Source organism: Nasonia vitripennis, chromosome 4 (genome assembly GCF_009193385.2).
Source record: "Nasonia vitripennis strain AsymCx chromosome 4, Nvit_psr_1.1, whole genome shotgun sequence".
Lineage (NCBI taxonomy): Eukaryota > Metazoa > Arthropoda > Insecta > Hymenoptera > Pteromalidae > Nasonia > Nasonia vitripennis.
Window position 1 is genome coordinate 2,173,134 of NC_045760.1, and position 26,776 is coordinate 2,199,909.

The window sequence follows — 26,776 nt, forward strand, 5'->3', positions numbered from 1 at the left end:
ATCTCTCTCTCTCTCTCTCTCTCTCTCTCTCTCTCGGTCTCGCGCGCGATATTCGCGCTGCTTTTCGAGACGGAGTTAGAGCGTGTTATTGCATTTTGTACGAGATCTCTATTGACGCCGTGCGTAGGAAAAGGGTCGGATTCTTTCGTATTTTTTTTTTTTTTTTTTGTATATGCGTAATTTCACCGACCCCCCCCCCCCCCCCCTGACGACGCTGACCCCGATGTCGTCCCTCGTCTCATTGTTTTCCAATTATGCGGGGACGATTGAGGGAGAGCAGAGGTCGCGGCGATGCTGCGCTGGCTATTTTTTAAACGTTAATAATTGCCCGACGGAAATCGGTTGCATGCGCAGTTTGGTGCGTTGGAAAATTGTTCACGATCACCAAATACGTATATTTTTTTCAATCAGGTTAAGCTAACTTAAACGAGCACGTCCCCAAAAAAGCTCCAAATAAAAAAAAAAAAAAATCACTGACCTGCACCCTGATGGAGGCATCAGGCGTGCACCTTACCGAGCGAGAGAGAGAGAGCAATAATTTCAGGCTTTGAATTAATTTCCTCACGCGCTCCGGGATTTAAAGAGTTACGTATACCGTGCCGCGTCACGTACACGCCGCAGGACAGAAAGATCATAAATTATCTGATTAAGACTATATAGAAAAGTAAGGGATAGGGCGAGTCTTGCCCGCGTGTGTGCGGCTCGATAAAAAGACGCGCTCGATAGTTTGTCTCCGCGCACGTATACACATCAGGGGGACGTCGCGCAGCTTCTATCCGCGAGGCGACCTTTCAGCATAATTACACGCTCGGCATTCGAGACGCGCGCAAGCTGCGTATATGGGGGTTATACGCTCTCTTTCTCTCTCTCTCTCTCTCTCTATGTGGTGTTTCGACGAAGGGGTGCATATAGGCTGCACCTGCGGAGCCGCATTTTTCATCTTTTGTCATCCCTCTACACTAGCACTGCGACTGCTGCGACTTATAGGGTAACTCGATTAGCGATGACGAATCGGCGCACTGGCGTTTAGCAGCTTGACTATAGGTCGTTTTCACGAATCGGGAATACGAGGGCTGCGCTGATCAGGCGTGACCAAAGACGATGACGAGGTCGAGATTCGTTATCGAACGAGTTTGGAAATGTTTAAAAAGGTAACTTTTAACGGACTAGGCGATAAGTCCGTATACAGGCAAGAAAAGCCCGGCAGAATTATTCGAGGCATCGATCCTGCAATAGTCGAAGCGGCGCCGCGCGATATCGATCCCCGCGATCCGTAACAAGACGCGAAGAAAAGCCGCTTCTCCCCTTCGCACGTGCGTTTCTTCCTCGACCCACCGCACCCCCCCCCCCCCCCCCACCCGTCGCTCTCGGAATACTTTGCATCGCGTTGTCGGGGCCTCTAGCCCCACGCGATACACCCCCTATACGAGTCTCTCTATAGACAGACGACGCGGCATACCAAAGTTTAATGTCCAACTAGCCGTATCATCGAGGGATTGTGTTTACGGGCATAAAGAGCCCGGCTTTTATTTGTCAAACAGGAACACTGCCGTCTATGTGTCTATGTGTGTATGTACCTATATATAAATCCTTGCGCGTCTCGGCCCACGAATTTCACGCTTTTACGTCGAACGCTGCAGCCATTACGTTGTACGCACGAGGCTCTAATTGATTTGCGAGACAACGAGCCTCGAGTGACCCTCGATTTTTCCTGTTTTGGCTTTTTCCCTCCTTTTATTTCGCTCTCCTCGATGCGAGCTAAACCGATGCTTTGGAAAAAATGCGACCGCCGCTTTTTTGAAGGACTGCGGAAAATTGCGCTTTATCGATTCTGCAGTACGGCTAAACTAATAATATTGATATCTGACGAAGCCGCCGCGAAATTAACGGGAAATATATTTTGTCCGTAGGACAAACATCGATGAGCCGCTGATGCTAATTCTGCCCAGCGGTCGGATTGATTCTATCATGTGTTATTGGTATAAGGCTTGAAAAATTATTCATTATTGAATACTTGAGACGCACCTGAAACAAGGACTTATCTCGAGCTGATATGTATTCGTATCTATATCCGCGATGTGTGTACCTGTCGTGTAGCTTCGATCCTACATTCTTTCTCGCGTGTTTGTAGAACGATTAATTCGGCTTTGTCCGCGAGATAAGAATACAGCTATAGCTGCGACGAGCACTTGCAGGTGGATTCGATATTTTACGACATCCCTCGCGGCGGGTTGACCTGGTCGTCAGATTAAGTTGTTGATTTTGGTTAGATACGCGATAGAAAAATACTGAATATTACGAGACGGTTCGAAATTCGTGACGCTAGTCGAAATCAACGCATGAAATATGCTGAAATGTCTCCCAAATTCATATTTTTGCGACAGAAACGTCATAAAAACACTAAACTTATAACAGCAAAATAAAACAAAACCAAACATTCCTCGATACAACGCCATCTTGCCAACCTCACCTCACCCATCCAAGTAACCCTTTCCCAGCCCTACCCATTCAAATATCGCGTCGATAAACAAAATAGTTCCAGGAAAAGCATCGCCAGACAGTCTGCAAAAGCTTTTTTTCTGGAAAACCCGCTGCAAGCTATACAGGAACACACGGATCCCAGAGAGAAGCGCGCGCGCGCAACACATCGTCGGCGACGGCATCCCACCTACAATTCCCGCCCTCGTGACCACCCCTCCCGGCGATCGTATATCGCGCAAGCTCGCCCCTCCACGCGTAGAACGGCGCGCGCGCCATCATATTCCTTCCTCCGTGCTTTTCCTGCAGCCGACTCTTCTCTATGAGAATGACGTGGACTTTCTTTCTTTCTTTCGAGTTTTTGGCCTTGTTTTCTTCCAGCTTCGCAATTTTTCGATGAGCGACGCCTGCAGGGACAACATCGAGTCGAGAGCTTTGGGGCTGAGTTTCGGAGTTTGAACGGGTTCTTTGAGCTTTGGAGGACGTTGTCGAGGTTTTGGGCGTTTGAACTTTGTGCAGATGAGCTTTTGATGCTGCACACCACGTTTTTTTTTCGTGCAGGTCAGGTATTGGTTTTCGCGATTTACGCGATTTCAGACCGGCGGACGAAGAAGTGCAGGTTTTTGTTAGCTGGTCTGAAAAGGAGCATTGAAAGCACAAAAGCGCGTTATACGAAAACATGGTTAGCTTTTGTAGATCGAAGCAAAATGTAAAATACGAAGTGAAAACGACTGAATTGTAAAAATGGGGAATCATAAAAATAATATTTATTAAATAAGCGTTCATTGCCAGAGATAATCACGCGACGAGCCTAAAATGGTATAAGATTATATAACATATCGTGTGCTTTACCGAAAACACGGCGTAACTATTAGAAATTCAGTATACTATCAAAATTTGCACAATCTTGCAAAAGATTTAAGCGAAATGTTTTGATATTAACTCGAGCTCAATTGAAAAAGACGTAACAAACCTCAATAACTCCGAAATATCATCCAGGCAGTCTCCAGAACTACTCAACATCGTCGGCCTGAAACCGTTATTCCTGGAATATTCAGAAATATAAATACGTTTACGAAATATCGAACTAAACTACATAAAACCCAACAACGACTCTGCAAAACTTCCCGGAGCATTCCAAAGTCAAACGGGCTTCTCGCTCCCACAGATATAAAAGCTCCACATACCCATTGCGCGTTTCACGAGCTTCATCACGCGCTGCAGCGAGAAGCGCGCACTAAAATCATTATTAACGTTCGCGGCCCCGGCGATAATCTTCTCGCTAACTGCATCGCAGCCAGTAGCGGCGAACGAACGAACGAAAAAAAAAAAAAAAAAAAAAAACAAACGGTCGCATCGAACGACCCAATATCGCGAGTTACTCTTTTTAAAGCCGCGGCATAAAAGTCCCGCCGCTGCGTCGGTATGAAAAAAAAAAGCCGCCGCGCATAAAGGATCAGCTCTCTCGGCTAGTGGAGAATTAAAAGCAAAAAGGCCGAAAAAAAGTTGGACAAAAAAAAAAAAATCACGAAAAGGGGCAAAAGCAATCGGCCGTACGGAGAGAAAGCGAACTCTTTGGCGAAAAAATACGCGACTGATAGCACACACATAGAGGGGGAGTGTACGGCATTCCTCTCTCCCTCGTCGTATTGATTCGCGCCGGGAGGGATCCGAGTTGAGTACCGCTGAGGTCAGACGGTATAACATCCCCCGCCATTGCGGCAACTCCGGGGCGTCACCCTTAGCGGCCAATGGGGGCTGCGGTCTTTTTCCTCGGAGCACCGCCTACCCCCACCGGCGACAGAGACGGAGCTCGCCGTCAGGGGATGAGCGAGTCGCTGCTCGGAGCCGCGCTGACACGGACGTGGCCCGTCGCTCGCTGATCGAGTAAAGACTCGCGCATCGTCATCCGAAAAGTGATGAGCGTCGAGCGAGGCGCCAGCTAGTTCGGTGCTTCTTGTTTTCATTTATTTACTAAGTACCGCGAGGATGTGGAAGAGTGGGCCGGGCGTCCGTGTACTGGAATCGTGACGAAGGCGTGCGAGGATTGCCGTATAGAGACTCGTGCCGCAGCGAACCTAGGACAAGCGCTTCAAAATGCTGGAACACTACACGACGCTGATGCAGAACTCGCTGAACGCGGTGTCGGAGGTGTCGATAAGCCCGGCCCTCTCCGCGGGACCTCCAATTGCATGCCGACAAGCGGTTAACAATAACGTGGGCGGTGAGTAGCATCTATAGTTTCTCTCTCTCTCTCTCTCTCTCTCTCTATCTCTGATCTGCCGTCGGACCGGAGCTTGACTTTTCCACTGATCCCTCCGGCCCGCGGCCATCTGCAAGTGGCATCCTCGGGATCCGTTTGCCGAGCTCCTCCAAGTCGTGCCAAACACACTCGAGAGCGACGAGAGCCACCCGCCGGTGCCGCAGATGGCCGCGGCCCGTCGCGATAGCGCACACATACGCGCAGAAAGAATAATCGAGGGCTCTTTTGTTGCGCGCGCTGGGCAGAGGGCACGATCTCGGTGAAGCAAGAGTCGAACCTGATGGAGGGCGTCTGCGCCAATTGCGGCCGGGGCATCGCCGACAAGTACGTGATGCGAGTGAACGAGCGCAACTACCACGAGACCTGCCTCTCCTGCTGCGAGTGTTCGGCGCCCCTCTCGCACGTCTGCTACGCCCGGGACTGCAAGTTCTACTGCAGGGCCGACTACCAGCGCATCTACGGGGCCAAGTGCGCGCGCTGCCGGCAGAAGATCGAGTCGAACGAGCTGGTGATGCGGGTGCCGAACTGCAGCCAGTCGGCCCTCAACGGCCCGGTCTTCCACGTCGACTGCTTCGTTTGCTGCATCTGCGGCGACCAGCTGCTCCGGGGCGCCCACTACATACTCCGGCACGGCCTGCCCCTCTGCAAGCGCGAGTTCCAGAACGACATCTACAACATGAACAGTCCGCAAGGTGAGTCCGCGCTATTGCCGATTCTCATTGGTTGCAATCTGCATAACTCTAGTCTGCAACGTTTACAGTAGCGGCAGGATCTACTGTGCTCCTCGAGACGGCAGCAGCGTTGCAGACTAGGCGCGATTGCAATGATCAGGTACCATGTAGAGTTGTCTCTCGCGCGCGCGCGCGCGCGCGCCTATCCCGCAGATAATCCTCACCTTGCGCTCGCGCCTCCTTTCAGACGACGACCTGCTCGACGACAGCAGACCGAGGGACGGCAGACGCGGCCCCAAGAGACCCAGGACGATCCTCACCTCCGTTCAGAGGCGCCAGTTCAAGGCCTCCTTCGAGATCTCGCCCAAGCCCTGTCGCAAGGTGCGCGAGGCCCTGGCCAAGGACACGGGACTCAGCGTCCGGGTCGTGCAGGTCTGGTTTCAGAATCAGCGCGCCAAGATGAAGAAGCTCCAGCGCAAAGCCAAGACCGAGCCCGGCTCCGACAAGGAGCCCAAGGAGGAGCGAAAGCCCGAGAGCCCGCACAGCGATCACAGTCAGTGCTTCTTCTTCTTCTATTCGTTTTTTTTTTGTTTTTTGTCTTTTGTTTTTTGACTTACGAATTTTCTGCTTTCGCTGTACAGGTCACTACATGAACGCGATGATGCGAGACGGGGAGTCGTCCAACTTCCCCTCGGCGACGCAGCCGCTCAATCCCAACAATCCCTATTCGCCTGACGGTACGTATCCAGGTATTTGCCTTCGAAAATCGATTCAGAAATCGTGCGATCGTTCGCGCTTTTGCTGTCAAACTTCCTGTAGATTCCTGCTCAACCCCCTTCTGACTGAAGTAACATCAGAGCCCTGCCTAACCGTTCACCCCTGCATCTCAGTGCCTTCCAGCGTCCTTACTTATCGGCAGACAGTAGTGCGCGAAAAAAATACCCTATCCCGTCAGACGACTCAATGCCAAGCTTTCGCTTCCAGACGCATACCCAGGCCACTCGGGCGACAGCTACTGCAGCAGCGACATATCGATCGACGGGACGGAAGCTGCGTTCGAGCTCGGCGGCGAGAGCGAGAGTGGCGCCGGTCCTGACGGCAGCCACCAGGGTGGCTCGCACTCGCATCACGCACCCGGTGGTGGCAACGGCCCTGGCGGGCCAGAGATGCCGACTCTGTCCCAGAGCCTCCACTCGACCATGCACAATCCCATCGACAAGCTCTTCATGATGCAGAGTAGCTACTTCAGCAGCGCCGATCATCCGTAAAGGGCTACTGCTCTCCACCCTCTGACCCTTCAACCCATCACTATCGCATATACATATATATAGAGATCTCTATTTTTCCTCGGCATCTTACAGTCTATCGTTGTGTACATTGCATTGATTATTATCACGATTATTATTCTATACTGTACGGTTAAGCTACGATAGTCGACAAAGAAGCGCGCACCCGCCAGACCCTCTCACGCCGGCGGGTACTTGCTTTTCCAACGTCAAGATGTGTAATTATACCAAAGATTATTCCGAATTTAACAATCATAAATGTAGTCATATAATTCGTGAATGAGTTGTCGCACGCATTCGCAGTGATACGTTTACGGGATTTCGTTTTCTTTGTATTATTTGCAACTTCGTCATTCGGACTAAGTTTTTTCTCTTCGCGTATATCTCAGGAATGGCTCATTTATTTCGTGGGCTTAAGGATTCCGGAGACGTTAGGAATACGCAAAGTATAGTTACGTGGAAATCGAGTAAAGTCGATGAGAAAAAAAATTGTTAACTAATGAAGTCGAAAAAAGTAATACATAAGTTGTAAAAATAAACCGCGCTTAAGTGAATCCTTAAGACTACACAAGTTGTAAAAAACATCAAAGAAAGTGTTTAAGAATAGCTTTATATATATACATATATATATAGTAGACTAAAAATGCGTCTATAAAATTGTAAGAACGAGTTATTTGTTTATTTATCCACCTTATTATTTATTATATCGAATCTATGAATTATAAAATTATAAATTATCGCTATTCGATATCATGAATGCATTAGAATTATTGTCATTGTCAATAAACATGTCATCGTTAAAGCATATGCATTGGTGAACGTAAAAAAACGAGTTTTAAACGCACGCAGTTCAAATCTGTCGTTTGACGAAATGTAAAAAGATTGCCTTGGCAGAAGAATTTCAAGACAAACTGGCGCGAACGCAACTTAAGCTCGCGCGGCAATTTATACAAACAACATAGAATAAAACGTTTGATTCACTTATCAAAAACACGCATTGATTCCTTGGTTTTTTCATTTCATCGTGATTAATGGAGTATATATAAAGGTAAATGTAAAATGAAAATAAATAATTTGTTAAAAAAAAAGCATGACGAGTTATTACGAGGAGAGGTTCAGCCGGAGAAGTGTCAAAATGTATTGGTTCAATGATTTTTATTAAGAGATCAAGATCATAGACAAAACATTGCTGAAAGTAGTTAAAAGATATTTAAAATTTCACAATGATTTTCGTGTTACTCTGAAGGTACTGAAGATTTGATAAAAGTAATAAGGGTTAACAGATGGACTATAATCACTTATGCTATGAACTTCAAAGCATAGAATCGTCCTTGTCGTCCTTACAAGACTTGCAAGTTAATCCGATATTGCTACTTATTAAAGTACAATCTTTTCGTGTACTTTTACTATTACTCTTTTACTTTTAAATAGTCTTAGGCAACTTTTTTAACGCTAGATTATAGGTATCTAGGATTAGCATGTGTCAAAGAGTCAAAATCATTCTGCACCATTGGAATTTAGAAGCATCAGATAGTTCTTCGATTGCTTTCGAAAATCGATTTAGTTTACAATACTTGTAAAATTCCTAGGCATACAAACTTTCAATTCCCACTGACAAAAGTGTCGAGGATAGTAATACAAAACTGTAAATGTATAAAAGTGGAGGCGAAAAGACTCGGAACTTGTATCCAAATTGCAATGGTATATTCAAAGTTACTAAATTTTCGCCACATGGTTCTAAATTCATAATCTCACGTCTTTGATACGAGTATTTATTTTTTTCGATAAAAAGTTTTTTCGATTTTTCACTTTTATCTAAGAACAAAATTCATGTTAATTAAAAATTTTGCACAATCGTTTGATAAAAACATTCGATAAAAACTTCGCATTACATACACGATTAGGGATCGATTTAAACACAGATAAAAGCAATTCACTGCTCCAAATAAGAGTTAATGAACGTATAGAAAGTTTAGAAATCACGTGATCTTTCGCAAGCCTAGGGCTATACCTGCCCACAAGATTTAAAGAAAATAAATTAATAATCAGACGATAATTATCTTTAGCAAATGATAAAATATAAATTGATTATTTGTTTGAACTAAATAAATTACTTCAATTTATCCCAGCGAATCTACGGCGACCGTACTGAGTCCCTTTTCGGTGATTTTTGTTTTGAATTGCTCTGGAACAGGATACTCCGTCTGCAAAAAATTTCGAAATATAAGTTAAGAGACGTACATTTTTCAATATTTTTAATATTTCATGTCAAATATTTCTTACATAGTCATTATTTCCTATGGGTACCATAACGTTCATCTCACTGGACTTGCTTGTAATCAGTTCAACATCCAGCGTATCCTTATTGAGAAACATTTGACACCCATCAGTCTTGTCAATAGAAATTGTCGGAACTTTTCCAAGTACCTGCAAAAAGTAACGTTCATGAATATTTGAAGTTGTGTGTAGGTACATCGAAAATTAAGAAAAACAACACAAATCACTGACAACTTCAATACACATATCGGATATTGGATGTGTCAAAACGTGTCAAATACTCCTGCAAACAGAGTAACCAAACAACACGCGATGATCACCATCGCCAAGATGCTTTTACTTTTATCTAAATCGTAATAGTCGACACTAAAAATCCGGAAAATGCGCTGGAGATTCGGTAAATACACGTTTATTGCACTAACATGGGTGATTTTATTTGATTTCAATTATTCGCGATTCTGTAAGCGCAGGTGGGCATTTCGAGCCTGTTTTGACGACCTGTGCATTAGATTGGTTGGAATGTCCTTTTGCCCTAGCTGATTACATTTGGTCTGAGGTTGTGACAGACGTTGCCGAGTGCTTAGCAAATGAGGCGATACTCTGGAGGGTTAGAATCAATTTTTATTTTTAAATTTAATTTTTTTATTCTAATTTATGATAAAGTTCTTAAAGATTTTAGCACTTTTGTTGATATGTACAACTGTGGTTCATTTAATCTACTGGCAAGTGCGATGGACGAAAGAGATCCAAAGAAATAATCAAAATCTTAAACAAGTTGGTTATAAAGTCCAGGATCTTGAGTTGAAAGTAAACATTCTTACGTACAAAGCTCAGTATGGTACTTGGCCGCTACCAAATTTATCAAAAACAAGCGCAAAGTGCGACTCACAGACTACGGAAATTAGTCGTTCTCAATTTGGCAAAGAAAACTCTTGGATCAAGAATCTTTTAACTAGGTATTGTGCTCTTCTGGGCAGATTAGAGAAGTCCCGTTATTTTCAAACTTCCTTCAGAATTAGAACAACCGATTTAACTTTCAGAAAGAGGAATACAAAGGAAATAAACAATGTCAATTCAACTGGATACCAAACGTACATGGATACAGAAATATCTCAATCTGAAGCAGAATTTTCGGATAATGTGTCAACAGATGTCACGATACTCTCGAGTTCCTTAGCACCAACATGGAAAGATCAAATAGTCACTTCTTCTCCCAGCGAGGTAGAGGTACAAAGTGATACGCGTAAAACGCTCTATGAAGTGAAAAGAAGATTAGAAAATCTTCATTTTTCTCTGAAGAGCTACACGTTGAGAGATTGGGCAGTAGCGGCTCATACAAATTCATATCAAGGACGCGGCAATAATGGCCGTGGTTACAATGACTTGATTAGCAGGAAGCGCAAAAATAATTGCAATACTTCCATTGACTTGAGGAAAAGTATCAAAAAGCATAATGTGTCGGACTTAATTGCCATGTATGCCGCTTATAACGCAATGATCCTGGATAGAGATAAGCCTAGACAGTTTGCTTCACACCCATCAAACGATGAGCAGTCGTCAATTGCAAATGCGATGAAATGTAACAGAGACGAAAATAATGTCAGTAAGAAAGATGGCGAATCCAATATATCAAAAGAACTGAGTGCGTACAAGAATGGCGTGAATAAAAGTATATTACACAGCAATGTTACCACGGGGGCCAAAACGATGGAAATGCACAAGGGCAATGGAGATTCCGAATATTTTTCTGAGAAATCAGCATCGTCAAAGAATAATGACGAAATTTCAGTCGTTTCGGAAAAATCGAGTGTGGACGACACGTCCAAGGAAAGCGACTCTGATGATAGATCAACGAGTGCACTTTTAGAAGAAGCTCTAAGAATAAAAAGAGACCTTTTATTACGGATAGAGCTGCGAAAAAAGTATGAGTTGGAAGTTCAAGAATCTAACGCAGACAAGAAAACTGATGAGTGTACGTATTGGGAGAGAATAGAGAATCCATTTGAACCCAAAATGCTTGATATGATCTCTGAAGAAGCGAGTGACAGTAGTTCAACAAATAGAGAAAGTAAGATAAATGTTTATGAAACATTAGAAAAATGCGCTAACGCGCAAGAAGTAAAACTTAACGTCTGCAACAAAGATCACCTAGAAGAAGATAAAAGCAAATTTTCTGAAAATGAAATTACGATAGCCGATGACGTTAGCATTAATTTGTTGAATGGCAAAAGTCAAAATTTGAGCATGGCTAATGAGGAGAATGTCCAAGAAAATTCAAATTCCGTCTTTCAAACTGAACCGGTTTCAAAAGATGACGAAAACCAAATTATAGAAACATTGAATTTGGTAAGTGAATTGAATTCAAGTAAACTAACTGAATCATCCAGTGATACGAGTGTAAATAGATTAATCGATAGACTAATCGAAAGTGAAAGACGGAGTAAATCTGCGCGTAGTTCATCGGATTCAAAATCCAAAAAGAATGTTTCAATGGATTCTATAAATAGCCTCATCGATAATTGCGATTCTATAGAACCTGCTCAGTCAGAAAATGAAGAATCTAATAAATGTCCACAGATGCCTAATACAGAAGCTGACGATGTCGATAATATTGCTGTCGTACAAAGTTTACCTTCTGAGGATGCTGAAAATCATAATATACTGGGAGAAACTATGCTGAAAAAAGCTGATGATAAGAAAAATGGAATAGATGAAAAGAAGACAAATACCATTGCTGAAGTAGATACACAAAATTTTGAAACCGAGTGTGCCAATAATCTTGAATCAAAAGATAACAAAATCTGCAGTAGCTCCGTGGATGAGAAAGCTTGTGTCGAGCTACTCATGTTTGAAAATGATGAATTTTTGAGAAAACAAGTTCCTGTTGACGAACTAATTAATGTTAAGTCTCTGATAGAAGAAATCAACGAAAAAAATACGATCGAAAGTATCGAAAAAAAATCTTTGTCATCTGCTGACAATAATCCAACAGTTGTACAAGTACCAAATAGTACACTTTATACTCCTTCTTTACAAAATGCAGAGCACAGTGTGACTAAAATCCAGAAAAATATAAACTCAATTACACATCAAAAGCAATCTCCGAAAAATGTCAATGATTTTAGAAGTTATAGACATATTAGAACGAAAAGTAATTTAAATTTATCATCAACTGAGAAACAAAGTTTTTCACCAATGCTTAGACGATCAAGATCTTATGCTACTCCACGTGAAATTTTTTCAAACAATAAAAGTAATCCTAAAGGGGAAGCACCTTCTGATTCACTTACATCTTCAAGTAAATCATCATCAATATCGCACACGCCCAGAGAACATAAATATAGTGACGAAGATAATGTCGAACTTGAAGAGACGAAAAATTGCCCATTTGAATCGCTAGATGTTTCTAGCAAATCATCTCTAAAAACTTATTTCGAAATTATGACGGTCGAAGACGAAAGTATACCGGAGATTAAAAGAGATGACCCTTATAAATCTCTTTCTAGTCGATCATCAAAATCACAAATCATGGCATCTCTAAGAGAACCAACTGAGAATCGTAACAGCAAAGCTGATATAGAAAGAAAATCTTCATTAGAATCATTAATTTTATCGAGTAAATCATCTTCTAAGTCTTGTATACCAATACTAAAAAATAGATTAGAATCTACGAAAAAAAATATAAGTGAATCGCGCTCGAGCTTAATACAAGAACCTTTAGCTAATACCTTAGATAGTTACAGAATAGAAAATGAAAAATTAAATGCAGAGTTGCAGAATTTTAATAATTGCAAACAAGAAACGACGGTTTATGTGAATGTAACGAATGAAGACGACGAAATTACTAGCAAAGTGCTTAATCCAGAACAATTTTTCGAGTATATTAAGAATAAAGAAATTGAACTCAAAAATGTTATGAATGAAGAAAAAATCAATACGTCAATTATGGACAACAATCATTTAATGATTTTGTCTGATTGCAAAGTGGCCACTTTAATACCTTCATCGTCGGGAAATATCGATTCTACGGATGTCAGTTCATTAGACTCTAGTTCGTGTCAATTACAAAACGACCAACCTCAAGCGTGGCCATGTAAAGTTGACAGTAAGGAAACAGAGGTTTTAGTTAAACCTTCGACGTTAGACATCAGTACTTCTATAACAGATATACATAATACTTTTTTTACAGTCGAAAATAATGAAATTAATGAATTAAAAATATTTGAGATTCCTGAAGAAATAACTAAACAAGATTATATTACATTCTTGCAAATGATGAATGAAAATCCAGTGCTTAGTCAATTACCGAATGTAAAAGAGTCAAGTACGTAAGTAATAAATTGAAACCAAATTCGGAACAAAGAATTTTTTGAGAATTTTGACACACTCGTCGGCAGTTAATGTATTTTGTTACTAGTATTTATTATGCGATCTATATATTTTATTTTGTATCCACTTGTGTACCAAATAAATCATTATTTATATTAAAAAAAGCGATTGTCAGTGATTTATTGATAGAAATCGTCTCATCAACTTACCTGCATCTGAACACTTTGACAATTCACAAATTCAATGCTTGCTACTACCGAGTCAACGACAACTGCAGATTTGCGACAGGAATCCATAACAACAGAGTTAACTTTGCCTTTGATTACTACAGAACTATCTTGGCAGCGGAACACGTAGATAACATTGTTCATCTCGGTGTTCTCAACTACGATGTTTTTGTTTCCTTTGTGATATTCCTAGATAAAAGCATGACACAGTCAATAAAAGTAAAAAAATAATCTCGAATGAAACTAAGAAATGAAACTCACAATCAGCCATTTTTTACCATCGCGCATGAAAACTGGTGGCTTATCAATAGGTGCATTAGCTGGAAGCGTTGTCTTGACTGGTGATCCTGTATTATTACTTACTACTGGAGCTTTGAATGGAGCTGGTCCCGTTCTTAAATTAGTATTCTTATGTGTTTGCATATCTGAAGTAACTTTTTTTAAATCTGCAATAACCAATATTCCCAGCTTTAGTTACCTCCTCGTATCGTTGACTACGATAAATCGATTTCTAATGAAAGTAGTTTATGAAACAATACCAAATATGAAACAGCGTTGTTTCTGAGATCAATGAGTATAAGATAAAGATATAATCTGTTCCTCATTTTACAAACAATGTATACTTTGTAGTTTATCGAATATTGAATCCATAATTAATTAGCTAATGAGATAAACGTACTTTATAAGTGTTATTTTCTACTGTATATAGTTTTTACCACTGAACATTCTTGTTCCATAATATTGAACTCAAAAGAAAATTACACATGTCATAAAAGTTGCAGCTATTGTCATTTCGTGTGTGTGAAAAAAGTGGGTAAACATTATTTTGGCACAAATTGTTTGTTGATCACGAAACTTAAAACTAACATGACGTTGAGTATTATTCATATGAAATGATCAAAAAAAAAAATGACGCTAACGAATCCAAGAGAATTCAAAAATGATTTCTGTCAGCTATGTTATAACTATGATCATGAAGTTTCTTGCAGAGTTGATAACACTTAATACTGAATATGATATGATTTTATGCGATACAGTTGATTTTCTACGATTCCACAGCTGCTTGTAACATAATAGGAAATTCCTTCTTTTAAACAGGTTTCAAAACTAGCATTTCCACTAAAACTGCATGAGAATACAGATAGACTAATCAAGTCGCTTACTTTTTGTGATATTTTCGCCTTGGTTGATTTCGGCAAAGAGCGCACTCCTGTCGTCATTGATAACTGGCGCAGGGTCGGCCATTGGCATCATGCACGGTGGTGGCGGAGGTGGTACACCGCCAGCCGGTGCAGATCCAGTTTTTGCCCACACCAATCCCGTAGTATGATGCTGTCGGACAAACTGCTGGAGGTCTGTCAATGTTTTCACCCAAGCCTTGCACCACTCGACGTGCGTTTTGTCCCTAGAACATTTCCACAAGCGTTAGAACGGCATTTTTACGCAAATCTATTTGCACAGAGCTAAAATAATAAATTACGCCTTTGCAGAAAATAGATAGCGTTATTGGTAGCTCCATTAAGCTGTCGCGAAGTCCGATAAGAAAAAAGAACGAAATAGCAGACAGGCAGGAATGTAGAGCAAACTACGTCATCGTTATACAAATAATGTCTCAAAAGAACTAACTTCTCCTTCCAGTCTTTGAGCACGCGATTGGTATAGAACTGTCCGGCGTCATTCATCTCCTTGACGTAGGGTGCCGGGGTTGGCGATACTGCGACCCATCCCAGAGCGGGTATACTCTCGCTGATAGCCGACAGATGATTGAAGAAGGGCGAGCCCCTGTGCTTCTCGCGGAACTCCTGAATCTCCTGGATCTGCGTAGAGGTCGGCCCGAGCAGCGAAACCTGCTCCGTCTGGTTGGAAGGCGCTGGTCGCGACGCCGCCGTCTTCAAGAATTGAAGCTGGATCCTGTTGGTCATACGTCGGATTAGTAAACTTTATTCAACTACGTATAGAAAGTTCCTGGCAACTTTCTTTTCTCTAACGATGTCAAGAATGTCGACATAAATCGCACTCGAGTTTAATTAGTTCAAATTAACGACAATAAAACCTTAATTCGATAATCTCGAGATAAAAATTTTCAGATAGCGATCCCGCAAAAGTTCTTCGATAAAAATTGATCGCTACACAACCCGATAAAATCGAAGGCAAATAAAACAATGATTACTCACTGGAAGGCCTTGTCGACGAGTTTGCAGTGAGTAGCAACATCGCCACCGATCTTCTGGCTAAGCTGGATGTAGTCCTGGACCGGACCAGCCATCAGGTCCTCGTAGCCGGCGACCGACATGCTTCTGACTACCTCGACAACGGAGGGGACTGAAACCGTAGACTCACGAGAGCTCGAAGACGACTGCGATACCTCCTCGGGCGGTAGCTCCTCTGTCAGCGAAAGCGAACGTTCGGGCGACGGAGACTTGGTCTGTACTGCGATCTCTTGTGTCTGTACGGGTGGTGGTAGGGATGCTTGATGCGGATGCGTCGATACCTGCTCCAGTCGCTTGGTTACGCTCTCCAGACGATTCACCAGCTCCTCCAGGTGCTCCTCGCGGTCGTCGTGTTCACAGCCTGTATTTCAGTACGAATTCGTGAGTTTTCGATTTTTTGAATATAAATACGTTGGATTCGAGGACTGATGCAGTGTCGGAAGTGTACAAAAACCGATTGTATAACAATGTTGTCGAGCTGTCGCTAAAATCTTCCAACAATGCGAGTGCAGAGAATCGAGAAAAATAAAGCACGCGAGCAACACGAGAGAGAGAGAGGAACTGAATTTCACAAGAGCGGACCTAAGTATTGCGCAAAATTTGGATTCGAAGCCAGGGCTTTATAAATATAGCGCAAAATATAAATAAGTCGCGCGGCACATAGTAGCGACTCTCGCATACACAGCCACTGTGGGCTATTCGCTGGTCGCGCGCGCGTGTCGTCATGCAAAAAATTAGCCGGCGGGTTTTCCCCCACACACGCTTCGGACTCGCGTCGATAATCGAGCGGGCGACGAAAAAATTTTCAGCCCGTTCGACGCTTGGATTTATTGATGGTCTCGTATACAAGCTAGAATTTCTAAAATTGATTCCGGATGTGTGTGCTCGTTGTAAACAACGCTATTGTGCAAAATTTACGCGCTCTAGCCTTCGTTCGAACGGAAATGTTTACTTCGCGCGCAGTGTCTTCCCCGCGATAAAGGGGCTTGAAGTAATGCGATTGAAGTGCTCTAACCGAGTTTTGTAATTGCTTCTGAAGCTATAGCCACTCGTTTAATTCGAATTGCGAAAAGTCCCAACTGTACAGTGCACACACTAAAGTGTAGAAGAACGTGCTCTACTGTTGATCATATAATTACTTTTACAGGCTTGATTACAAAGCGATCTTTAAGACCGTTACCTCTCGAGCAATTAACGAGTCATTTCCCTTGCAAATTCCAGCTATGCATACACGTAGTGCAACCAAGTTTTCTAAAAGTGTTCATTCATTAGTACATAACACGGTATAGCCGCAGCCATTCAAGACAGCTTTTTTCTCTCTCTCTCTCTCTCTCTCTCTCTCTCTCTCTCTCTCATGATTTCGCGGTTGCCAGGGAAAATATGTAACCTTACGGTGCGGCGCGCAGGTATTCGCTGCTGCACTTTCTGCTCTAGAGTCGAAGAAGACCTAGACACGCTCGGCTAGCAAGACAGCGCGGCGTAGCTCTCGGGAAAGTGGAAAGAGAGCACTTTATTATTAGAGAGAGAGAGAGAGAGAGAATGCGCGTGGGTGGAAATAAGGAGACTCGTCGTTGGATTTTCTCTTCTGCCTCTTAATAAGTCGCGATAACTTGTCAAGCCTGCGCCGATTATGTGACGTAAATTACTGCGGGCTAACACGCATTGAGATTTCTTTTGCGATGAGATTATTTTGGAGAGGTTTACGCTTAAAATTACATTTGGAGTTAATCCAATTCCGTGAATCGCTGAGTTTGAATGAGAATTTAGGGGATCATTATGAGATGTAACTTCTTGGGAGTTTCAATGGATACTTCGCTCGAGTTTTACTAAGACTCTAATCTAAGACGCGTATTCTTATATAACTCTAATGTTATTCATTATTCGATTTTCGCCAGACATACGACACAACACATCACACACAAAGACAGAACAGTGAGAGGGAGATGTAAATGTCGTCTCTAACCGGGATGCACCAAAGGTCCCAGGGGATCGAAGCTGACGCGATGCTCGGCCGTGCTGCGTGCCGCTTGCAGCAGATCCGAGAAGAACCTGTGCCTGCGCATGGCCAGCTCGTCACGAGCTACAGGCGTTGCCGGCGGCTCCTGCATACCGCCGAAGCCCTCCGAGACCCCGTTGTTCTCCGGCTCGTCGTCCTCTTGCGACAGCCATCGCGGCACCGGCGGAACTGTCGGCCAACAAACAAGCCATTTTTCTCTCGCACTCACTCGCCCTCTTTTACCGCGCAAGATTTATTTACGAGAGCGGGATGTGTCCGGCTGCGACGGAAAACTCGCGATCAATTGCCATATGATAATGAGTCGAGAAAGCACATGACTCGCAAGTTTTCCTTCGCGCCGGTTCTCCCTCGTGTGTCTCAACGATTCCACATGTTTTTTTTTCTCGAAAGAAGAAAACAAGAGATCTCTTCTATTTTTATAAATGATGCTTTTCTCGGGCTCTAGAGGCTTCTTCGCGTGTGTCTCTCTGGGGGAAGCTTGTGTTTTTCTCTCACTCTGCCGAAAAAAAGACGAGATGTATAACGTGTCTCTTGAATTTATTCCGGCTGGGACATCGCGCGCACGTTAATGTCGCCTGTTTTCGTCTGCGCAACTTTTCGCCGCCTCAAATTTTACTTACTGTGTATACTTGTATAGACTCAACCGACACCGTGTCTCAAAGAGAGATGTTTCATGCGCTAACCAAGACGAAATGGAACAAACCTCCGAGAACTCTGCTGCTTTTAAAGTTTGCGAGCTAACTCGAAGATTTAAAGCTCTGCCGGCCGAGTTGCATTTATCGCAATTATGATTAGTACATTACAAAGTTCGCGCGATTCTAAGCCGGTAATATCCCCGTGTCGGTTTTGTCAATTAACTATCTCTGCTGGGCTTGCTTTTTATTAACAAAGTTAGATTGCGCGTTGTAATTCAACTTCGCAAACTGGTACAGCCAAGGTAAACGTTTAATTTTTGCCAAGCATGTAAGTGGATCTGCAGGAGAGTTCGGTTTTAATGGAATAAGCGATGTATCTCGTGAGGTCAATTCCATTTCTACGGAATTTACAGTGGGCCATTATACTCTTATACAAAACATCTGGGAATCGTGTCAACACCGAGGATCACATCGTCTGTCTCCTACTCTTCTTTCAACTTTTTAAGATAGTCTTTGCAAAGTATGCACGCACACACACACACACACACACACACACATGATTTTCAATACTAACATCGCGTGGACCCTAGATCTCCATATATACATGTTTGATGACCGATTACTTATGCAGGCTGTGACCAATACCCTTCGAAAATGCCATCCACATTATACAAGTTTCAGAAGACGAGCCGATTTCGGAATACACGAGAGAGGACAAATCACGTTAATAAATATTTAAGATGGCTGATCGCGTCAGAAAGAACATCCTACTGCGAGAGCCAAAGGTCGATGAAATAAGCAACAGTAGATTTGGGCTCCTTGAGCGCAAACTAAGCTCGCGTTCAGCAACTTTCAGCTAATACCTCAATTACGGAGTCGCTACGTAATTGTGAACTAACTTTGCAGGCAGCTCATAACGCTGATGTGTATACAGAGTATGTGCTTGCTTCCGTGCATTAGTAATGTGCCAAAAGGCGTATACAAGCCAGCTCATGCATCATTCTCAATGAATTTCTATTCGTGAAACTGAATGTATATAGTGCGCTGTATATTATATCGTGAAAGTAAATATTTACATCGTGTTCCATGTCATCCAGGCAGTATATATCAAACTAGTGCAGCGTGTGCAATTACAAAGGATGCTGTAGCGGTTCTTAGTTTGCCGAATAAATATTTGCCGTCTGAACGACGAGAGTGTGGATATATACGAGCTTGCAGAGCCTTTAGCGGCAAAGAAGCCTCCTACGCTCGGCAAATATTTACGTCCATTAGAAAAAATTACTTGGCGTGTATACGTGTGTGAAATTCCTCCTCCATCCTACTAATTGTAATCCCCTTATCGAATCGGGGCTATTGTTTTACTGCAACAAGCTTGATATAAAGAATAATAACGATACGTTTGCAAAGACTATCCTAAAAATGCGCGCAGCGAAGCATACTCTCGGCTATATCCTTATTCGGCGCTATGTGCAGGAATACCTGGCCGCGGCGGAATGTCCTTGGGCGTCTCGGGATCTTTGGCCAGCGATGCCGACTCGAATACCGAGTCGTCGCCCTCCTCGTCCGGGCCGTCGTCGATGGTTCGCTCGATGTAGGCCGTCTTCGAACCGCAGGGCACGACTTTGGCGGTGGTCGTGGTGGTGGTCTGCTCGTCGCTGCTGCTCTTGGACTCCACCTCGGTCTCGGCGCCGGGGTCGCTGCCAGACGACGGCGGACTCGGCGGGCTGGGCAGACTCTTGCTGCCCGGGGAGGAGGGTCCCTTGGAGTCCTGCCGGTTGAACACCGGCAGCAGGTTGTCGAACTGGTGCACCGGGGCCGGGGGGATGCTCATCTCCTCGTCGTCCCAGGGCGGTACCGGCGGCGCCTGGTTTGGCTGCTGCTGTTGCTGGGACTCCTCCTCCTCCTCCTCCTCCTCGGGCTGCTCGGCGATGTCGAAGTCGATGGGCGGCGGGGTCGGGAAGTCCATCTCGGTGTGGCTCTTGTCGGAGTCCTCCTCGGGTGGCGGGGTCACGGGCGGCGGGATGTTGAGCAGGTCGCCGCCGTTGACGGTGTAGGGTATCGTCTCCTCGACGACCTCCGGCTCGGCGGGCTCCTCGAGCTTGCGGACCTCGGTCTTCTTGAGCTCCTCGACTATCTCGAGCTCGCAGAAGGGCGGCGGGGGTGGCTGGTCGTCCTCCTGCTCGTCCGGCGGCGCTGGGCTGGGGCTGGGGCTACTTTCGTCCGCGGGCGCCGGCGGCAGGGGGGTCGTGCTGCTGCTACTCGTGATTTGTTCGTTGCTCGAATGGACAGACAGCTGCTGACTGCCGCTGTTGACAGTCTCGATGATTTCCTTGAGTTCCTGGACATTATCGGCCTCCTCGTTCAGTTCGTTGATCAGCTCCTCGATTATCATCTCCTCGATTTGGTCGGTCTTGCTCTTCGGCTCCGAGGGCTCCGAGTCCCTTTTGATTTCGCACTCGATCTCCGGCTCGGCGGCCTCCTCTATTACCGTGACCGCGTCTTCCTCGGTCTCGTCGCTCTCGAGTTTTCGCAGTTCCGGCTTCCTCTCCTCCGGCTCCTCTATCGGTGCCTCGTCCGCTGGCGCCGGCGGCTTCTCCTCGAGCTCCTCGTCGACGACGGCGGGCGAGGCGTTCCTGCTCTGCTCGGCCGTCTCCGCCTCCTCCTTGATCTTCTCCAGCCTCTCTCGCTCGCCGCGGCGGATCTCCTGGACGATCTTCACGGCGTTGTTGAGTATCTCGACGACGTCCTCCTTGACGGCGTCCCGGTCGATGGCCTTCTTGCTGATCTCGTCCCGGAGGCCGCGGACGTCGCCGTTGAGCTCGACCTGGACCGTCTCCTCCGGGAGCTGTCCGTTCTGCCCGTTGACCGGCTGCTCCTTCAGGACCGGCTGCTCGTCCTTCGCCGGGCTTTGGCACTTGAATTTCTGGGCGAGCTCCTCCTCGATCTGCCTCTCCTCCTCGTCCTCTTCCTTGTCGTCGGAGGAGGATGAGGATGAGGACGAGGACGAGGACGAGGAGCTCGACTCCTCGCTCGACTCCTCCTCGTCGTCCTCCTCGCTCGTTCGCCGCGAAGTCTTGCCGTGGCACACGCAACACTTGAACATCTCGCCGACGGTACTTGTACACACGAAACAACAATTTTTTTCCCTCTACACTCTATATACTAGTAATTGAGATAACGTCGAATATCTGTTTGTATATTATAGAGCTGTGTATATAATTTTTCTTATAGTGCCTCTTCCTCTCTCTTATATACTCTTCAATATATTCAATATTTGTGTATATATAGACTTCTGTGTTTATCCTTACGCGTTAGAGCCCTCGTGTGTCGATTGCTTTAATATCGAACCATATATATAATGTATTTTTGTATGTATATATATATTTATATATTTATGTGTGTCTACCTCTACATAAATGCTCCACGGAGTATATCTTCTTTATATATAGTATATAATCTAATATCATATATAGCGTGTAAAATTCGTGTCAGTCGGAATTTCCATGAGCGATAAAAATTTACATCAGTCGATGGCAACAACGAAAGTAACAAACTGCACAGGATGAGGTGGAGTAGCCCTCCGCGCAGCGTAACACGATCGGAGCATCTTCCTCCTCGCTATCTAATCTTCGACTGAAGTCGGTGTGTCACATATAGGCGCAGCTCGCGCGTATGTGTACACACACACACACACAGCGAGCTGCGGATGAGGAAAAAATAAGGAAGTGCTCAGTGGCAGGGCCGCACGCGCAGCCACACACACAGAGAAGTATATCCTCCCGAGAGTTCTATAAACAAGCGGTGGCGGCAGCCGGGAGGCAATCGATAAGCAGAAGGTGGCGGCGCTTCGTCGTCGTCGCAAGCAGCGGCGTGTCCTCCTCGGCGATCATCTCTCCCAGCCGCGTTGTTGTTGTGGTTGTTAAACGCCGCGCGGAACAATTAACTACTGCTGCTCGCGAATCGATTGGCGGCCGCCGCTTCTTCCCTCGCTCGCTCACATCCTCTCGCGCGACCGCACTTCTCTCGGCACGCACGCACTAGACTCGCCGTCGCACCAGTCGGTCCATGTCAAAATCGAACGAGGTGTGTTGCGCTCTCTCTCTCTCTCTCTCTCTCGCTCGCTCGGCCTCGCGGTCCAGGTGCAGACGTCGAGACGAGGCGCGCGGAGAGAAGCTGCGTATATCGGTGGCCGCCACGCCTGACGAGCCCACGCCTCTCTCTGCAGCGCAGCAGCCAGAGCACAGACTCTCCCTCTCGGGCAAGGGATGACAGAGAGAGAGAGAGAGAGAGAGAGAGAGAGAGAGAGAGAGAGAGAGAGAGAGAGAGAGAGAGCTGATGCTGTGTGCTGCCGCCACTCCGAGAGCAGCAACCCAGGCGATTCTGCGACTGCGTCCGCGTCTGCGTTTTCGGGCTCGATGCAGCGCGCGCCGGCGTCCCCTGTATAGCTATTAACTATAGCTATGATGCACTTGGCTTTTTCCGCCGTGCGCAGAGAGAGAGAGAGAGAGAGAGAGAGAGAGAGAGAGAGAGACACTTTTTCAGAGGCGCTGAGTAAGCTGCTTTCTTATTCCAGCGAGCGATAATGGTTGGGGAGTGCGCAGTTGCTTTTTCCCTTTAAACCGGCGTCGACTGATGGGGGTAGCGATGTCTTTTTCGCTGATTTGCGCACGTATTATCGATTTTGCATGCCGGGAATTTTTGCGTGCGAGCGCTCGCCGCCTGCAGCTGCGGGAAGTTCGGTTTTCCCGTTTAAGCCCTTGTAGATGCATAGGCTCGTTGGGAAAAATCAATCAAGAGGGGTATCGATGAAATGTAAGAGGGAGTAGCCTTTAAAGTGGCCGGTCTCTTTCTCCCCCCGCGAGTGTTTGTGTCGAGACTCGACCTAAAGGGGAAAAACTTTGCCGGCAGATCGAAGCTGCCGATGTCGCTGTATATAGAGAAAGTTTGGGGATGGCTATATCGGCTGACCCGCAGTTGTCCTCGTAAAGATTCAATCGACTGATTGAAAGTTTCTCTATTGTCTTGGGGAAGAATTGATTTTTTTTTTAAGAGAGGTAATGAAACGTCAAAACATCCTGTGTCTACTTTACCGACAGCGAGTTCGTTATTGATTCTGGGAAGGAAAATGCCGTGTGCCGCAATCCGATGCTCTTTTTCATCTAGTTGCTCTTCGATTAATTTCCGGGTGAGAAAAGTAGACAGCATTTATTGATATGATGATTTATTTGTATAAATTTACGCAGGCGCCTTGTTTCAGCACGAAGTTTAAAAACGCAGCAAGTCGACTCCCGGGAGGAAGCAATACATTTGATAACACTTAAATTACAGTGTTTATCTGGAAAGTTGAAAAAAGAATGCTTGCTTTGCGAATGATAACGTCGCACGGTCATTCTAAAAATGCTTTTGGTATTTTTAGCACGGAAAAAAATCAACACAACCAATATTAATAACAGAAGAAAAACATAGCAAAAATATTTTTATTTACATAAAAATATCCCTTGGGCGACACTGCATTATGTTAGCATAATGCTGCTATATAAAAACTCGGCTGTTCCAATATATTTATACGTCTTCTTCCAATTGAACGCTATCAGTCTCGATAATCCCTTCAGATTACCTGACCATTCAAGTAACCACGTGTCCGCAACTATTTGCGGTGATAATTCAAAGCTCTTATATTGCCAATAAAATTAATCATGCTTATTTTCAAAATACAACTGGATGACAATAATTTCGTAATTAACGTTCGGCTTTTGCATTATCGCCATTCAATATTACGACACCGATAAAATAACAGCAAAGTCGACATTCGCAAAGGCTTGTAATCGGATCTTATACCTGCGCGCGGCGCCATATGCACAATCAAGAAAGCCGGCGGCGAGCGCGGCGATGAAGACCCATTCGCAACACGTGCTGGTAATTAATTTTTCTCCCGAGCTTGAAATAGACTTGCCGTTTGATTGCAAATCTGCGCTCCTCTTACTGTACAGATAATCTCAACGGAAATTCCAAATACTAATCGTTACCCCATACCGTGTCCCGAGTTAAAAATACAGATGCACTGCGATGCATCTGTAAATAGCGCGGAACAAGCGTTCCTGAAAACCCAGCATTTCGGACAGATTCTCAGCCAAGCCAATCGAAATGTAAACAGCGCAAAACCGGCGAGCTGCTAATTCACTGCGCATGTCGCAGATTGAATAGCATCAACAGCGGACTCGAAACGGATCGTGAAATCATCAGCTTAATCACTAAAACTCGCTCGCGCGAAAGAGAGAGAAAATGCGTCACAAGTCAGGTGTGCTTAAGTACGTATGAGTCAGAGTGAATTTTTACGATACGCATCGGAGTAATGCGCACACGCAGGATTTTCCGTTAAGAAAAACCTGTATGTCATGGTGTAAGTATAATGCGCGAGCGAAGGGAAAAAAGGAACGCGATTTTTTGAAAGCCAACGGTACATCGCGCTGCACTTATCTCTCGCGATCGCCTTGTACAGAGCTCGTCCTGCCCCATGTATACGGGCGTTCAAACGGTGTATGTACGTGTGTATACAGTGAGAGCGAGACTCGCGTATACCATCCTACCCCCCCCCCCCACCAGATTATATAGGTGTGTAAGCAGCGGCGGCACAGCTGAGCGAGAAGCTCTCCAAATGGAGCAATGACCGAAAAGAGAGAGAATGATCGCTCTCTATCTCCAAGTATGAGCCGTGCTGGGCTCGGCGAAAAAGGAGCGAGAGAGAGAGAGAAAAGTGCACACGCGGCCAGTTTTTTAGTAGGCATCAGTACTGTTCACCGCTATGACAATATTCCGGCGTCCGATGTTTTCGCAAAAGTACGTATACGTGCAGCGGCTAACCGACGGGGGCTGTGTATGCACAAAAACGCCGCTTCCCTATACTTATAATAATGCAGCCCCTCTGCGTCGGCTCTCATCCTTGGTATACTTTTAATCGGCCTCGAATCCAGCGAAAGAAAGAGAGAAAGTAAGGAGGAACGGGACTCACCTTGCCGGATGCGATGAACGAGGAAACGCCCGGTGTCGGGGTGGCTGCTGCAGCTACGATGATAGGTACAGAGTGACAGTCTCGGCGATGATGCGAGGACGAAATGCGGCGCTGCTGCGGCGTAGACGACGCTTCGGCGGACGAGCCTTTCAGCGTGCGAACAATTCCCGACGAACTGACATTAGCGCATACAGCGAGTCGGTAGCCAGTTTCTTTCTTTCTCTCTCTTTCTCGCTCGCTCTTGCTCTATCTCACTCACTCGCCGACACGCGCACGATATGTGTCTCGTATAGGCTATCGGCAGCACTGACGGTTTCTCGGACTTCACGGATACGTGGAAGAGCTGTCGTACACAAACTCGCGACGCGAGAGCAGGATTGGAGAGCCCGAGATGCGCCGCGAACGAATGATAAGTGCGGCGGAGTAAGGGAAGTCGCGCATGCGTAGGATGGCCTGTTGCAGCCTGACGCTGCGAGGCAAGGGGGTAGAGAGTGGCGGGAAAATTCGAATTTCATTCTAGATGGTGGTTAAAACAGAGTTTTCCACTGCTGTCGGAGCATGGTTCGTTGGGCATTTAGCTAGAATTAATTTTCTTCTCGAGGATTAACTGCGATTCTGCCGTATCTTCCTTCAATTCTGTGCAGCTCTGGACAAGCTACGCATATGGGAGCTGTCCGTGGAGATGATCCAGCTAGTAACGCTCTTGCCGTCAGCGTCAGCATCTGGATTTGGACAGAGCGAGTGAGCTTGGTGAAGTCGATTAAACACCTTATTAATCCTTTCTCTTCGACGTGCTGAACTTGGAGCTTTACAAATTCTGATTTCTGACGTCGCGCTCGCTCAACCAAGATGGCCGCTACCCCCTCTTCTCATTGGAGAGAGATATTGGGAGATGCAACGATTGTCCACGCCACCAAACGGTCTCGAACACGAAACTCATTCGTCATTTTCGTCATAATTTCGCATAAGAGACTGCGTCCAGTTTCCTTAATCGGCGGCATCATTCAATATGATATTAGTATATTGTATGAATAATATACAACAAACAAGATAGACGTTCCTTTTTCATTCCTCCACCGCCAAGCTCAAAAGAGCAGAGTGATAGATCACCAAGAACTTGGCTCCGAAAATATTTTTAATAATTGCATGCCTGATGCCCCGGGTGAAAACGAGGAGAGAAAAAAAGCTCTCGTTTTGAGGCAACAGATAACTTTATAACACAATGATATGGTTTATATATCAAGCATACTATGAACTGAATCTCAAATATTTCTTGTTAAAAAATTTTTTTTTGTGCAAAAAATAAAAATAATTTTTAGTTTCATACAACCATTATCGATAATCAAATTTTGAATCATAAAAATTATTTGTATT

At 45.0% G+C, this 26,776-nt stretch overlaps 3 protein-coding genes across 10 annotated transcripts; 2 read left to right on the forward strand and 1 right to left on the reverse strand.

Annotated features, from left to right (window-relative positions):
- Window positions 1–4,301: 4,301 nt before the first annotated feature.
- Window positions 4,302–7,695, forward strand: LOC100121564 (LIM homeobox transcription factor 1-beta). 2 transcript variants are annotated; one of them, XM_031928987.1, is made up of 5 exons: window positions 4,302–4,702; window positions 4,987–5,433; window positions 5,660–5,965; window positions 6,054–6,161; window positions 6,397–7,695. In XM_031928987.1, the coding sequence occupies exons 1-5, from the start codon at window positions 4,576–4,578 to the stop codon at window positions 6,678–6,680; spliced, it is 1,272 nt and encodes a 423-aa protein (XP_031784847.1). In that variant the 5' UTR covers window positions 4,302–4,575; the 3' UTR covers window positions 6,681–7,695. The 2 variants fall into 2 exon arrangements, with proteins under 2 accessions (XP_031784847.1, XP_001605174.1); XM_001605124.4 differs by having other exon boundaries at window positions 4,303–4,702; window positions 6,054–6,149.
- A 141-nt stretch (window positions 7,696–7,836) lies between these two features.
- On the reverse strand, window positions 7,837–25,805 carry LOC100121547 (adenylyl cyclase-associated protein 1). 5 transcript variants are annotated; one of them, XM_032599462.1, is made up of 10 exons: window positions 21,800–22,592; window positions 19,873–21,727; window positions 17,705–17,926; window positions 15,706–16,102; window positions 15,158–15,442; window positions 14,695–14,936; window positions 13,793–13,977; window positions 13,514–13,720; window positions 8,982–9,125; window positions 7,837–8,902 (listed from the first exon to the last, which is right to left on the reverse strand). In XM_032599462.1, exons 2-10 carry the CDS (start codon window positions 21,494–21,496, stop codon window positions 8,819–8,821), a joined length of 3,390 nt encoding a protein of 1,129 aa, XP_032455353.1. In that variant the 5' UTR covers window positions 21,497–21,727; window positions 21,800–22,592; the 3' UTR covers window positions 7,837–8,818. The 5 variants fall into 5 exon arrangements, with proteins under 5 accessions (XP_032455353.1, XP_016840526.1, XP_008211453.1 ...); XM_016985037.3 differs by having other exon boundaries at window positions 19,873–22,640; XM_008213231.3 differs by lacking the exons at window positions 17,705–17,926; window positions 19,873–21,727; window positions 21,800–22,592 and adding an exon at window positions 25,403–25,805.
- On the forward strand, window positions 9,204–13,468 carry LOC116738572. 3 transcript variants are annotated; one of them, XM_032599461.1, is made up of 5 exons: window positions 9,205–9,372; window positions 9,446–9,582; window positions 9,648–9,931; window positions 10,016–11,321; window positions 11,553–13,468. In XM_032599461.1, exons 1-5 carry the CDS (start codon window positions 9,357–9,359, stop codon window positions 13,305–13,307), a joined length of 3,498 nt encoding a protein of 1,165 aa, XP_032455352.1. In that variant the 5' UTR covers window positions 9,205–9,356; the 3' UTR covers window positions 13,308–13,468. The 3 variants fall into 3 exon arrangements, with proteins under 3 accessions (XP_032455350.1, XP_032455352.1, XP_032455351.1); XM_032599459.1 differs by having other exon boundaries at window positions 9,204–9,372; window positions 9,639–9,931; window positions 10,016–13,468; XM_032599460.1 differs by having other exon boundaries at window positions 10,016–13,468.
- Window positions 25,806–26,776: the final 971 nt, after the last annotated feature.

Excerpts from the sequence above, each read along its gene's own strand:
- LOC100121564 (XM_031928987.1), top strand. The coding sequence starts at position 4,576 with ATGCTGGAACACTACACGACGCTGATGCAGAACTCGCTGAACGCGGTG. Across the intron at positions 5,434-5,659 it reads CAACATGAACAGTCCGCAAG|ACGACGACCTGCTCGACGAC; the intron begins GTGAGTCCGCGC and ends GCCTCCTTTCAG. Across the intron at positions 6,162-6,396 it reads GCCTGACGGTACGTATCCAG|ACGCATACCCAGGCCACTCG; the intron begins GTATTTGCCTTC and ends TTTCGCTTCCAG.
- LOC100121547 (XM_016985037.3), bottom strand. The coding sequence starts at position 21,496 with ATGTTCAAGTGTTGCGTGTGCCACGGCAAGACTTCGCGGCGAACGAGC. Across the intron at positions 15,443-15,705 it reads CTCGTCGACAAGGCCTTCCA|GATCCAGCTTCAATTCTTGA; the intron begins GTGAGTAATCAT and ends TATGACCAACAG. Across the intron at positions 13,978-14,694 it reads AGGCGAAAATATCACAAAAA|ATTTAAAAAAAGTTACTTCA; the intron begins GTAAGCGACTTG and ends TGGTTATTGCAG.
- LOC116738572 (XM_032599459.1), top strand. Across the intron at positions 9,583-9,638 it reads ATGAGGCGATACTCTGGAGG|TTCTTAAAGATTTTAGCACT; the intron begins GTTAGAATCAAT and ends TTTATGATAAAG. Across the intron at positions 9,932-10,015 it reads ATCAAGAATCTTTTAACTAG|AAAGAGGAATACAAAGGAAA; the intron begins GTATTGTGCTCT and ends TTTAACTTTCAG.